Source organism: Megalobrama amblycephala, linkage group LG7 (assembly GCF_018812025.1).
Source record: "Megalobrama amblycephala isolate DHTTF-2021 linkage group LG7, ASM1881202v1, whole genome shotgun sequence".
NCBI lineage: Eukaryota > Metazoa > Chordata > Actinopteri > Cypriniformes > Xenocyprididae > Megalobrama > Megalobrama amblycephala.
This window is the reverse complement of record NC_063050.1, coordinates 43,425,283-43,439,542: the sequence shown is the minus strand read 5'-3', so window position 1 is coordinate 43,439,542 and position 14,260 is coordinate 43,425,283. Positions and strand designations below refer to the sequence as shown.

Here is a 14,260-nt window from a genome sequence, read left to right as displayed (position 1 = left end):
CCTTCATTCATGCAGGGTAAATACATTGTTTTCGAAAATGAATGAAGCATTTGGAAATAAAACCACATATTTACATTTTTTTAAAAATAAGTTTGATTTATCTTGTATATTAAAAAATACGTTTAAACATATGGGCTACTAACATAAGAGTACAGTGTCCTATAAGCTATGTTTGCTGAATTAAAAAAAAAAACTTCTTTTTTTTTTTAAATTCTATATTTGTTTATAAACTAGAGTTGGCTATGCACATCATATTATTTGTGACAGATTAATTATTTTTATTTTGTCATGTATGCTAGTTTACTCAAATTAATCACGAAGCCTATCATAAACTATTAGGCTAGTAATTAATGCCTCACTGATAATGTTTGATTAGCATTTTTAGCCTATTATTTATTTTATTTTTCTAATAATTTTGTGTAATTTACGTAAAATGTAAAATTGTAAAAAGAAAAGAAAAAAAGAAATTCGTTTTTTAACAAGCGACACCAAACAACCAATGGAAACTGTGAGCACAGAAACAAAACAATATGACACTTTTCAGAAATTTCAGCAAAAAATAAATAAATAAAAACAAAGATTTCTTAGCATAAACTTCAGTGCTTCCCTTCTAAATAAGAATGAATTAGTTATTTTTCGATAGACAATGAATATTTATGATTTCGTATTTAAATAACAACATGTGCAAAATGTATATTATAGGCTATTATAGGATACGCATTCAACGCTCGTGTCAATTTAGCATAAAACTTTAACCAATGTATACGACCAACTGGTGGCCTAATAACAACCGTAACATATAATTTACTGCACCAGTGAGAGTGTTAAATATAGGCCCTATTGTAACTTAAATTGTATGAGAGTTCGCACTTTTTATAATCATTTTAAAACCTGCAAAGTCTTATTAAAATTCATGAGAAAGATAAGTAGCCTATGAGTTTAAAACATCCTAAAACATCATAAAGTTATCTTCCTCTCTCTGTAACATCAGTGGAGTTTCTTTCCTAAAAATCTCGCAGGTTCGTGGTGGCACAGTCAGTTCTTAAGGCTTGCACCGTTTGACATTTTCGGTGTAATCGTTTTACCCCGCGGATTGTGTTGAGATATTGTGGCGAAGAGGAAACGTGATTCGTTCTAGCTTCTGAAATGTGTATACATCTAATCCACCGTTTCATTCACCGTGCCAATGGATGTCATTTCACATAGATGTGCGTGTGCGTGTACGGGTGGGTGGGTGCGCGCATATTTGAGTTTTGCGGTTTTATTCATCAATGAGAGAGAAGACTGGGAGAGAAAGAAAGAATGAGCGAGAGAGGAACAGGAGGAGAGAGAGAGAGAGATCACAATTGCATTTTCAGGGTGCATAATATGTGATTGGCAGCTTGGTTTTGGTAACAAAGACATTGCAATTTTCAAACATTTTTCTTATACAAATTGAAACTACGCTGATTTTTTTCAAAAATAATTAATTCATATTTAAAATAGCCTAATCATATGAAAAAACATAAATTATAAAGTAGGCTATGTCTTGCACACTGAAAATGCTAATTCATAATGAAAATGTGTTGCAGACAATTCAAATGTGTAGAAGCTGTTGTTTATGCCTTGGCAACAGGAATAAAAAATAAAGAGGAGGGAAAGAGAAAAGGGGCCCTTAACGCTGGTATCTTGGGGGACCACCGGTGTCCGCCATGTCACGAATGAGTGACCACACATCTCTGCGCCACAGTGAGCAACTTCAGCTTTCGTTTTTAACCTCACAAGTGGCCTGTTTACAGCTACCCTCAAGCAACGTATTTAAAGGTTACGGAGCCTGTTTGCCATATCCTCAGCTGCGGTTCAAGTTCAGTTTGTGTCCGCTGGCTGCTGGCCTTGGCCGCGGTCTCTTCCCCCCTCTCTTTCCCCCAGGGATTGTCAAGCAGGCTAAAGCTCTAACAAAGCAATCCGGTTCTTAATAAAGAGCAGAATGCCAAAACAATCGGGCCAAACAGCAAAAACTTCACCTTTATTTAAGACATTGTCTTTTAGTTGCATTTTTAAAGTTTACCAGCTAATGTACATAGTATTTGCTTTCGTTAGATTTAATCCGAGTAGCATATATTTTGTTAGGCCTATTCTATTCCAAAAACAAAAAGAACATTCCGAGAACTTTGAATGAAAACAAACATTTGAAAGCAGTTAGTGAAAGACTACCGGGAACTTACTGTGCATCGCTGCGAACGGGTCGTGTTTGCAGTGGATTTCCATCGGTTAGCAGGACAGGCTTTCCGTGAAAAACCACCAAAAAGTCTTTAATGTCCTGTTCTTTTTTCCTCTTAAAGGTTTGTGCGTATGTAGTCAGTCCCTTTTGCTCGGAAATGTCTCTTTTAAACACAGTTTCAGCTGTTTTGAAGTCCAAAGAAACTTTGGTTGGAAAATAAACAATTGACCCTGAAGACCTAAGGCCTAAGGTCAAGAGTAAAAGTAGTTTTTGTGATTTTCGAGGGGGGGATAAAAAAAAGTTAATTCATAAATAAGCATTTATCTGTTCCATCATTTTTTAGTCTACAAAAATAAGCAAACAGGCGGTCAGGGGACAACCCTGCAGGGTCACACAACTGCTTCTGCGGCCCAACATCCAGAGTGAACTAACTCAGACATCTGTAGGGATTCATCAAAATGGTATTTCATGAAAAGTCTTGGCGATATGTACCAATTTTAATATTAGTCCGAACAGTCTTCTTAAGCTTTAGATAAAAATGTAGAAGTCTCGTTTCCAAGCTCTATCTTGACATCCTCGCTCCACTGACCGTGACCCGTGAACTGTGACTGAGGCTCGCACTGTCAGAGCGCGTCTCTACCAGGGATCTGAAAAACCCTGGTGAGGTTTCTGAGAAACCAAAACATTTACTTCATGTTCAACGTATCTTCACATGAACGCGATTTCCTTGCATCCTGATCTTCTAATTGTTCAAATCGTTTTTAAAACCTCTCTTTTTAAAAAAGCAAATAACTCCGACAGCACGAAGATCCACAAACAATAGACATACGACCGTGGACATATTAAATTAAAAAGTACATGGTATGAACCCCGAATCAAAATGTTTGCCAAAGTTAAACAGAAATTGATAAATAGCCATTGCGTGAAGCATTTGAACTTGAAAAAAATGTCCAAAAAATGTCGTGAAGAAGAAAACAGGCTTTAGCCTATCAAGTTTTGAACCAGCCAGCACGCGCGTAAAAATCCACGGAAAGTCTCAGATGACTGATACTGTAGTGTAATTTGTCTTTCTCGTCGCAATTGATGTCCGCCGAACGGTGTTCTTCCAGCGTGATTGCTCCGGCGGTGAGAAGCAGTGGTCGAGCCTCCGTCCTTACCGCGCAAACACTGCACGAGCGCACGGCGCGTTTCAGAACCTGCTCTCGTGTGGACAGCGCCAATGCTACAGCGCTCTGAATCTACTACCGAGCCCGAGCGAGACTGTCAATCAAGATAAGTCTACCTATCCGGGCACTGCACCTCTGCCGTCACAATCGCCTTGAGTCGCGCTCAGATAAAGACGACTCCGATTGGCTAACACTGAGCCAATGTAAAAGTGACGTGCTGTCCCAATTGTGCACTGACAAATAGGGAGTCTTGAATCGAAGTTGGTTCTCTGGCTTCGCTGATCCCGTGTCTAATTTCAATTAAGGAAGGTGATAAAATTGAAATTTTAAAATATCCGTTTGCACGTTTTTCAGTCATGCAATTAATAAATGGTTAATAATTGGGTATTGCGTCAGAATAGCCTATGCTTTCAATTATGAATAAGCTTTGTAAAATCGTACTAAAACTTGCTTATGACAACTGACATAGTGCAGCATTTTACTGAGCTACATGTGCATATCAAATATAACGATACATGTAAAATAAAGGAACATATTTTCTTACTCAGTGTTGTATTTGCACATTAGAAATTAGGCTATCGCACTTGCACGTGAAAAAAATCCGACTGCTGTTTACTATTTTCGACAAAAAAAAAAGTTTTAATATTGTTTTTTTAATAAACGCTTTTAAAAGTTTAATAACTCTGCGTTCATATATAATGAAATCTATTCGTTTTTATTTATGAGGTTTCTTTGTGCCTCCAAAAATATTCTTCCTTATCTACATGTTTGACGGACACGAGCGCTGTTCCACACAGGCTTTTGCTCTATTTTCATACTAATTATTTTTCCATAACCAGCCCTAACAAAAGATTATTAAGAACTTGATATTAAGTCATGTTGAGTTTAGTTGACTTATAACTGTGGTGTGTTTTTAAATAATGGCGATTATAATTGTTGTGGTGGCTAGCATCATGGTGATCAGTGTAATACCAACAAGAAATACAGTTACAAGCATCAAACTGACACTAAAATAATAATAATAATAATAAAAAAACGTAATAATAGGGGTTAGTGTTCATGAACATTAATGTGGCATTTATTATTTATTTATTCATTCATTCATTCATTCATTCATTCATTCATTCTTGATTCATTTCATTATTAGAACACACGGAAAATGAGAAATCCATACTTGAATTTAACTGATTCAATTACTGAATTAACTTGGGAGTATTTTACTTTTCAACACCTATTAGTTGATTTTTGTGTTTGTCTGTTTTGGCCTATTTATTTATTTATTTATTTCCTGAATTGATTTATATACAAAAAACGTGAATGTTAAATTGCAAAAACAAAAAAACAAAAATTGTGGCAAAACATAAAACGACTTGTTACATCATGTTTCTCAATGTGTTACATTCAGATGTTTCTTTGCCTAAATATATAGGCCTATTCAAAGGACCACGTAAAACCTGAACTCTTCTAAAATTCCATTTTTATGTTTTGTTTGAGAACATTTTTGGGAAAATTTCCGTTCATCTTCTACGAGTAGTCAGTGTTATTATACAATTAGAGATCAACGATACAATTATCTTACATGTATTTATCTGTGTGGTCAAAATAAAGTAACCTTTAAGTCACTGAAATATGGTTCATGCTCAAAATTCATGTGCTCAACACATATTCGTTTCATTCTGTGAGGAAGAGATTCCTCCGTGGTGCGCCAGAAGTGCCACGAGGGGGCGAACCTTTGATCCCTTATGAAGAAGCTTCATCACTTCAGCTTGACACACACACACACACACACACACACACACACACACACACACACACACACACACACACACACAGCAAAAGCATACACAAACGCACACTTATACACTTGTGAAATCACAGTAACTAATGATTTTGCAGTGTTAAAAAGGCGCGCTATTTGCAGATATTTTGTATTCCGTTTTTAATCTCATAAGATGTTTAAATGTTTGTGTCACTAAGTTATTTAACTTAAATTAACAATTAAGTTGAACCTTTCCATGAATGTTTTGGAGGCCTTGTAGGCTTTAAGTGGACACGCGTTTCTGTCTCAGTTTTGTTTTGTTCCTATATTGAGAGACGAACACAGCCCACAAATAAATATTATTTTAAAACGTTATGATGATTTAGAGATTTAAACTTTTGAAACCTTTTCAACACATTATTTGAATTATTTTAGGCTATCTTCCTCTCAATTGCCCCGTGTTTAACTGTGGCCCACGTGATTAAATACACATATTCTGTCATTCTTGAGGAAATGATTGCTTATTATAGTTGCCCAAAAGCAATTTTCTGCGTATATTTAGCAAATTAAATATAAAAACATGTAAAACTAAAACACAGCTAATCATGCCTACAGGCACTGTCTTGAAAATTTCAATAAAAGTTCCATCATGATTCAAACATATTTTTTTTTTTTTTTTTGTTAAATTATTAACATAATCCATTACTGAGATATTATTTTAACGCTTTGAGAAAATGTTTCTCAAAGCACTTATGTAAATAAGAAAAACAAATAGGCTATATAATAAATAGTAAAACAAAAAGAGAACATTTTCCATAAAAAGAAATGTTCAGAAGTCGGTGGGCACAAATCTGAATATTTAATAATTATAATTCTGAATAGTTCAGAGTAGCCTAGCTACCAGAGTCAAAGCCAAGGACAACTTCCAGTCCACTCCAAGTTGGCGGTACGTGTTAATGAATTTACACCATTGACAGAATCTCTCATATTTTCTGTTCGGTTTAGTTTAGTTTACCGTTTAGTTTAATTCTAGTTAACTCTATAAGTTATTTCCCCGGCGCTATCATTGAGGAAAGGAGCTCTGGGTGAAACCTTCAGAACATCAGGTGGATGACAATGCTTATGCTAGCATCAACTTGCTTTTCGAGAGCTGTCTCGTCAGATATTTAAGCTTATATTTTTAAGTTTTAAAGACATATTTTGACACAAAAAGGCCAAATTAAATAACAGTAGTCCTACAATAAAGATTGTATGCTCATAAAAATCAGAAGACAAATACAAACATGAGAGCCAAATATACTGGGATGTCGCGTATAATATGAATTAGTCTTCAAGGAAAGCTGGGCGTAGCCGTTTTGACGCAGGTGAGATGAACCACCTTAGCTGGTTTTAAACTGGTCTATTTAAGGCCCTGCTTTAGTTGACAGAACAATTAAAGAACGTGTTGTTTCTCATTATCTAATAAATTCCCTTTAGTTAGCCTATATACTAACACATTCTACATGTCAACAATCAATTTTAACTAGGCTACAGCATTTGTGTAGCTGTTCTCACGCTGAGGCAAGTAACCATCAACACTGACAGAATTAACGCGTAAATCTCAATCGCACGCGCCATTTCATTGGGAGTTCTAAATGTGACGCGTGAACGAGGGACGTTTATGAAAACACAGAAATAGCTTATTTGTTACTGAATCCAAGTCATAATTCATGCTTTTGGATCCTGAATGAAAACATCTGCAGGGACTCACAAGCCTCAAAGTTTTTTTTTTTCCCCATTGAAACAAACAGCTTTCAAGAACCTCATTGTGTGACAGGAAACGTCATTGGTTCTCCTCATCCATTTTCGTGTAGGCATATAACGTTAGTAGGCCTATTGTTTTTAAATTTCCTGAAGGTTTTGAATTTTGATTATATGCTCCTTTGGACTGTAATAGGCCGGACAAATAGGCCCAAACCAAGCTCAAAACACGTTGCTGTCAAAATCACAGAGTCAGCAAAAGGTGTGGCCAAAATGTAAGCTTGTAGAATTTCTAAGCCCATCACAACGTGTTGTTTTTTTATTTATATTTTTATGTTAAAAGTGTCAAAAAATGAACCACCAACATTCATCTCAATATAAGAATCAATAAAAATAAAAGACATCTGTATATAGCCCATTTAGCAAGTGCACAAATGCTGTATTTGTTAGTTTTGTCAAAGAGAGACCTAGTAGACTACTTTGAACAAACAATAGTTCAAGTGAAATGGAGAAACAGACAAGGCCCTACCCGACCGTCCGATGCGCAGAGATGGACCCTTTTGGTCCAAGTCCATGCCGTGGCTAGAGGTTGGACAGAGGGATGAGCGGGGGGGTGAGAACAAAAAAAGTTCCCTCTCCTATATCCTCTGTTGCTGTTCTCTCTGCTCTTTTTTGTAACAGTGGTTTTGACGAATGGTAGTTTGAAATAATGTGACTCTTCCGCTCCCTGTTGCGCCGTTGCAATTGTTCACTGGAGTGAGACTAAACGTTTTAGGTGGAAAAGAGACTCTGAAGGAAGCGTGAAACGATTATGGGGCAAAGTCAAGAAAGAGCCGCGCGCTCATGCCCTCTTTCTTCCTCTTTCTCTCTCTCTCTCTTTCTTCCTCCCTCTCTCACTCACACACACACATGCAAACGCTCCCCCTCTTCAGATATAGACAGTGGGTATGGCGTGGTTGCGTAGGCCTATGTATCTGATCATTTGTTGGTAACACTTTTCAAACATAACTTTCGCTCCCTCTATCAGTGTTTCTTTCTCGTGCTGACAAGTTGAAGTGCGTCAGGGGATTTGGGGTTCAGGAGATAAGTGAAATACAGAACATGATCTTTAGTTGAATAATAATAATAAAAAAATAATCACTCTAAGCATGTGCGAACTATTAATTGAACTAAATTTAGGTTAAAGTCTAATACCAGTAACTTTCAATAGGCCTATTACGTTAATAAATCATTTTATTTATTTATTTATTCATTTATTTATTTAATCCAATATTCATTAAGATATTTATGAGTTTTTGACATTTCAGGCTACTTCAGGCTATGTGAATACATTCACGAGCAGTCTAATATGCTTTAGCCTACATGATAGCTCAAGTGTTACCAAACAAATTTTGCCATATATATATATATATATATATATATATATATATATATATATATATATATATATATATATATATATATATATATAGGCAAAATTCTGCCAAAACAAAAAAAAAATAAGCTTCAATTGAGGAATTTTTGTTTAGCCTATGGCTAAAATTTTTTAATTTTTTTTTTAAAATTACACAAATTTTGCCAAAACTATATATATATATATATATATATATATATATATATATATATATATATATATATATATATATATATATATATATATATATAGAGTTAAAGTTATATATAGTTATATATCAAACCAAAAATTATTCAGACATTTATATATATATATATATATATATATATATATATATATATATATATATATATATATATATATATATATATATATAATATATATATTTTTACTAGTGGGTGCAGGACACTAGTTCATTTATGTAAGTGAGGACAGCAAAATCAAATAAACTGTGATTATTCCCAAAAATTCTGACTACCAGTAAAATTGATAAAAATTTGGAACCAAAAATTATTCAGACACTTTGACCTGACCATGTTTTGCTTAAATGTTATCTAACATAATTAAGATTATTTTTTTCTGTCACAGTTTAACTCTGAGATCTTGTCATATTTTATTACCATTTTTTAAACTATAGTGAATAAACTATATTAATGAAAGAAATGTTCAAGGTGTCTGAATAAATTTTGGTTTGACTGTATATATATATTAAAATATATACCAAACAAATACCACATATATATACATATATATATATATATATATATATATATATATATATATATATATATACATTTTACTTTTTTAAAGCATCATTTGGTCAACCTAAGACTTCTGCAGAATGTTTTTGCTTTTTTTCCTAACACCAACAATGCACGTGAATGCACGCGCTGGATGATGACAGGCGATGATTTGAGGTCTCTAGGTTCATGGGCGACACAGACACAATTGAGCGTCGAACAATGCGATGGACGCGCCGTTCAGCACTCTCTGACCTCTTCTCAGAAAACAACAAATGTAGCTCATTTAATCGCGCCCCATAAAGCCATGTTCCATTGATAGAGGGCTAAAGGCAGAATAATAAATGAAGCTTTAGACCTTATTAATTTAATACAGAGTGGCCCGTGGCTTGTTTCAGATCATTTTGGCCCAGAGGTCAATTATTTAATTACAATATTTTTCGCGCATGACGGAAAGCCTGTATTCATTTGCAAAAAAATAAATAAAATAATGATAAAGTGGGGCTGTATTTTGAGGATGAAGTTTGAACTGCCCTCTGTGAGTTTGGTTGTGTTCTTGTGAGGCTCTTGTGAGAGATGAGCGCCAGTGTTACTGTGCAGGTGGCTGTTGTCACGGTGACCTGAGGCGATGTAACCGCATCGCTACACACGACTCTCAGCTCTAAGATCAAAGGCCAAACTTGTCTTACATAAACTTACATCGACGTCCACTCTTTCTTCCCCTTCCTCCCTTCATATCACCTCCTTTAACACATGGGACCACATAGCTTTCCTTTTTCATTCATCCATGGAATTAATAATAGACTTTAAAATAATAGAAGTTATTTCCTCAGTTTTGTATCCACGATGGCCAAACCACAGGCATAATTCCTACATCAAGGGCGACAAAACAGTTCTGTGATTTTTATTCAAATGGATTTATTAGTTCAATAACAATGAACCGTTTCCGCTGACTCTTATTTTACAATAGTCCTGAAAAACAAAATAAAATTTATAAAACCGGTCTACTTATACTGTAGGCTATGTAATTTACATGTAGGCTATGCCTGTATAATTACAGCATTATCATCACCATCATCATTATTATTGCAGCAGCAACAACAATAGCCTAATAATTATTATTAAGAATAATATTATTGTTCACTGCAAGAAAAAAAGGCAAGAAAGATTCTCAAAAGTCATATTTTTTTGCAGTATGAAGGCTGTCCCATAGGCTACTTTACAATGGCTGTAGCAAAACATATTTTAGGTAAATTTGCAAGGCACCATTTATTTATAGACTAGTAGCTAAATTGCTCATAAAAAGTTTATGCTTGGAAATATATTAAGGCCTATGCAAATGTAAAAAATAATTTAAGTAGGCTAATACATTTATTTATTTATAGAAAAAACAATCATTTCTAGAGTTTTGTTGTTTGAAATTGCAAAGGTCTACATGGTGACTGTTAATATTTCAACATTGCACCACCCATGCAGAGTTAACGTGATAGGATTACAAAATGTGTTGTTTCAGGCTCCTTCTTAATTGAATTAATAAAATGGGCTAATTAAAGCGCGGAGAGTTTTTGGTAAGTGGAATTTTGGTTGTTTCCCTGCTGGAAGCGGAAATAATCGCTTTTGACCGAGACGCGAGAGTCAAAGCGGACAATTAAAATAAAAAGTAAACAAATACACAGAGAAAATCCACAACATTAATGACGCCTCTATTTTATTCAACTCATTTAGTCTGGGAATGTTGTTATAGCAGGCCAATAAACGAATGCTTTCCACCCAATATTTACACGCAAACTCCCATAAAACAATCTACATAATCATAAACTGTCTTATCAGCAAACATTTAAAATACAAAACAGAAGAAGAATTTCTGACTGTCTGTCTCTGACCCTCAATGTTTATGACAGAAGCACACTTTACGTGTTTCTTAATTGCCTTAATAGCATTTTTAAAAACAATGTTTCATTAAATACAATGATTTTTTTTTTACTGTCGAAACAAAAGCCAACACTGTCATCAAATAAAATAATAATGTAGGCTAAATAATATATTTACAGGAATATTTAAAAAGCTTTCTCTGTTTGAAGGAGATCTCCTTTTGGTTCCACCTAGCAACAATAGGCTACCTGTATTTCCAATTTCGCAGATTCGGAGAAAATTTTGGTAACCAATTACTTTACATATCAGGACTTAATTACTTTGCATATCTTATCTATATCGAGCAAAAATCTAAAATTGGACAGAAATAGCAGAATATGCTTGGTTATAATAACTACCTCATGAAGAAAAGCTTTTGTTGCTGTCAAATCTGGGCTTATTTAACAAATCAAAGGTGTTAACACATGTATTTTCATATTTAAATAGTATTGTTATTTGAAATGCAGAGAACATTGATGTGGTATCCTTTTTATTTTCCTGATTATTATTAAACATGTATTAATAACTTTTGCAGAAGAGCTCTCTTTCATTGGCAAGAGAAACAGAATCCTTATACTGAAAATCTTTTTGAAAAAAGTATTTCTTATTCCGCAACATGACAGGTTTGGTGTTATGCCAAATTCTGCATCAAATGGGAAATGATATAAATGAGTGATTTATGTATTTTAAGTATTAACCTGATAACAACTGTGAAAATGTCTAGTGAAGAAGTGAACCTCAAGCCTCAGCAGGAAATAGTGCCAGTTCTAGACCTGTCAACACTTGGCACAACACCAGACCACACAAAGAGGACATGGGTTTCTTCACTCAATGTTTTGTTCCAGATCATGTGACGTGTAGCGACATGCTGGGGTCAAACTGTGCCTTGATGTTCTAAGTGGACCCTCAAAAAGGAAAACAATCAAACAGGCGAATGACATCACCCTGTATAATAAATTGTGAGAATCAAAGGCTCTATATTGCCTGCACAAACAAAAGACAGGGAGAGAGCAAACCTCATTTGAAAAGAAACAAATGGACAAACTAATTTATTATTTATCATTAACCCATATTTAGTGTATCCGATACACTTTATTTATATATAACAGTTTTTTTCCTCTCTATATATGATTGTTTTTATTAGAAATTCCGCAGATAATCTTACAGCTTAGTTCCTAAACACCAATAAAGCTATTATGTTTGTATATAGCACCCAAATAGACTTATAACTTTCAATGCCATGATAATTGTAAGCTCAAATATTGATCATAGCACAGTATGGGGCAATGTTACACTTGAATAACACACTGAAGGTGCAGACTGTGGAGACATCAGCAATATAAATGCAGGGGTAGGTGAAGGTGGCCATTTGGCTTCATTTCCCAAATGAAAATCTTTCTCATGCAGAACAGCCATGTGGAATCAGATATTGGAATGGGAAAGCCTGCATCCTCGCTTGTGACTCCATCTTCAACACCCGACTGGTTTGAATTTGTGCAGATTAACCGACGAACAAGCGCTTCCCTTTTCCTTTTAAAACAATAATAGTACTAACGATCAACAAATACGTCCAATACGGCAATTTCTGTAGAGCAGCCAGGCATTGCGTTCTCCAGCTGAAATCCCTGTTTCTACAGATTTCTTCCAAAATATGGTATATGTGGTGGGCTTTTGGCTTCATTTAGGAAATGTAACCTTTTGAAAGAAAACAATCCACTGCTTTGATGGCCTTTTCTGACACTGACACGCATGGAGACGTCTTCAGAATCAGATGGCATTCACACCATGATTCCTACATCAGTCGCATGCTCTGTTCATGTCATATAAACTCTGGAGATGATAAAGGTAGGCTGTGATTTCACAAAAATGGAAAGAAAGAAAGAAAGAAAGAAAGAAAGAAAGAAAGAAAGAAAGAAAGAAAGAAAGAAAGAAAGAAAAAGAATGCACAAAAATGGATATGTGATTATATTTAGATATGTTTGTGACAGATATGCTGCCTGTTTAAGATATGTAAATTCTGGACCTCATAAGAGGCCAAACAGCAAACGATAAAAGGACATTTTGCATGTTATTTCTATTACAGCAATAGAGATAGCAAGAAGTTCACATCTCAAGTAAAAGGCCAACATCTTGAAATGCCAGCTTATGTCTTGGATAACTATTTGTTGTAAATGAAATTGTCTTAAATATTTACCTAGGCGTACATGTTAAAATACCAAATACAAAAAATACATAGGCTACATACAGATATAGCATAGCCTACATACACATGTTTGTGTGTGTGTTTTGTATTTATTTATTTATTTATTTATTTATTTATTTTTGCAGCCAAGTTATGAGGCAATGTTATTATTTATCATATTTGGTGTGTGTTGGGTTTTTAGTTATTATTTTCTGACCATTGTCCAATTCGGCAAATTAAAACATTATTATCAAAATTATTATTAATCCACGACGGCGCTTTATCAATTTGAACAAGGTGTAAAAATATTTTTCTTAGGCCTTAAGTACGTTACCTACATTTCAGCAACCCTTATGGTTCTTGTTGTATGAAGCTTCCTACAATCAGAAAATTCAAGTATGAACAGTTCATAGATTTCCAAATCCTCTCTCATTCACACTATGAACAAGCATGGTAATAGTTAAAACAATCCCTACTAGACTCAGAGTCACTAACCTTCAGTGTGCGCGCTAAATTTAGAGCGCATTTTCCCAGGGATGAACAATAGTTGGCCAACCATTTAATTTTCCGGAGGAGTCCGGAAGCGTGTCCTCGTGTTGCAAATTGGAACTTGTAAACAGGTCAGATTTTTATTCAGTCTGGTAGAAAACGCGTTAAAACATGTCATATTGTGTGGTTAAGGTTACAAAGGTTTTAAAACACTGTCGTGCAGGTTTATTAGTAATACGTCCTCAGCGACGTGCATGTGTACGTGAACACACGTGGGTCTTTGAGCAGCACTTATTAGCACTGAAGCTAACACAAGTTCATCAGATATATGCTCTCTAATATGAGTCTTCATTGATTTAAGGCTCTTAGAAGGCAAGGGTTTTATGTACTCGTTAGTTTTATACAGATATTTATTATCGCGAACACTCTTGAGTTTCCTGTTTTTAATGGATTTTTTAAGGTTTCCAGTTAGCATAATGTCCATGGCTTGTGTTCTGTGGTGTTTTTATGCTTTAAATCTTATGTGTTAATAATCTTTAAATCTTTTTTATGAATTTGACGAGAAACCTCTTTATCTGTGACTTGTGTGTGGCTGTCAAACAGGCTAAATTTAAACAAATCCACTTATGCTGTTGCTTTACGCCTTAAGGGCAATTGAG

The 14,260-nt window shown here is 34.7% G+C and overlaps 2 protein-coding genes and 1 long non-coding RNA gene across 7 annotated transcripts in view; 1 reads left to right on the top strand and 2 right to left on the bottom strand.

The window, feature by feature from the left end:
- pax5 (paired box 5) overlaps nucleotides 1–7,747 on the bottom strand; it is a 60,068-nt gene extending 52,321 nt beyond the window's left edge. For 2 of the 3 annotated variants that reach the window (XM_048197630.1, XM_048197632.1), the window contains exon 1: nucleotides 7,395–7,747. In XM_048197630.1, coding sequence (XP_048053587.1) covers nucleotides 7,395–7,440 — 46 coding nt within the window. In that variant the 5' untranslated portion in view covers nucleotides 7,441–7,747. Of the gene's footprint in view, nucleotides 1–2,204; nucleotides 4,241–7,394 lie in introns of those variants that run through there. The other variant, XM_048197631.1, reaches the window with a different exon arrangement.
- Nucleotides 7,748–11,480: 3,733 nt separating this feature from the next.
- LOC125272628 lies at nucleotides 11,481–13,742 on the bottom strand. 2 transcript variants are annotated; one of them, XR_007185896.1, is made up of 3 exons: nucleotides 13,608–13,742; nucleotides 13,451–13,489; nucleotides 11,481–12,780 (listed from the first exon to the last, which is right to left on the bottom strand). It is a non-coding gene; the product is annotated as an uncharacterized LOC125272628 (long non-coding RNA). The 2 variants fall into 2 exon arrangements; XR_007185895.1 differs by having other exon boundaries at nucleotides 11,481–12,760; nucleotides 13,608–13,707.
- Nucleotides 13,617–14,260, top strand: part of zcchc7 (zinc finger, CCHC domain containing 7) — a 59,080-nt gene continuing 58,436 nt past the window's right edge. The window contains exon 1 of one of the 2 annotated variants that reach the window (XM_048197628.1): nucleotides 13,617–13,732. The gene's annotated coding sequence lies outside the window, so the exon portion shown is untranslated. Of the gene's footprint in view, nucleotides 13,733–13,865; nucleotides 13,974–14,260 lie in introns of those variants that run through there. The other variant, XM_048197627.1, reaches the window with a different exon arrangement.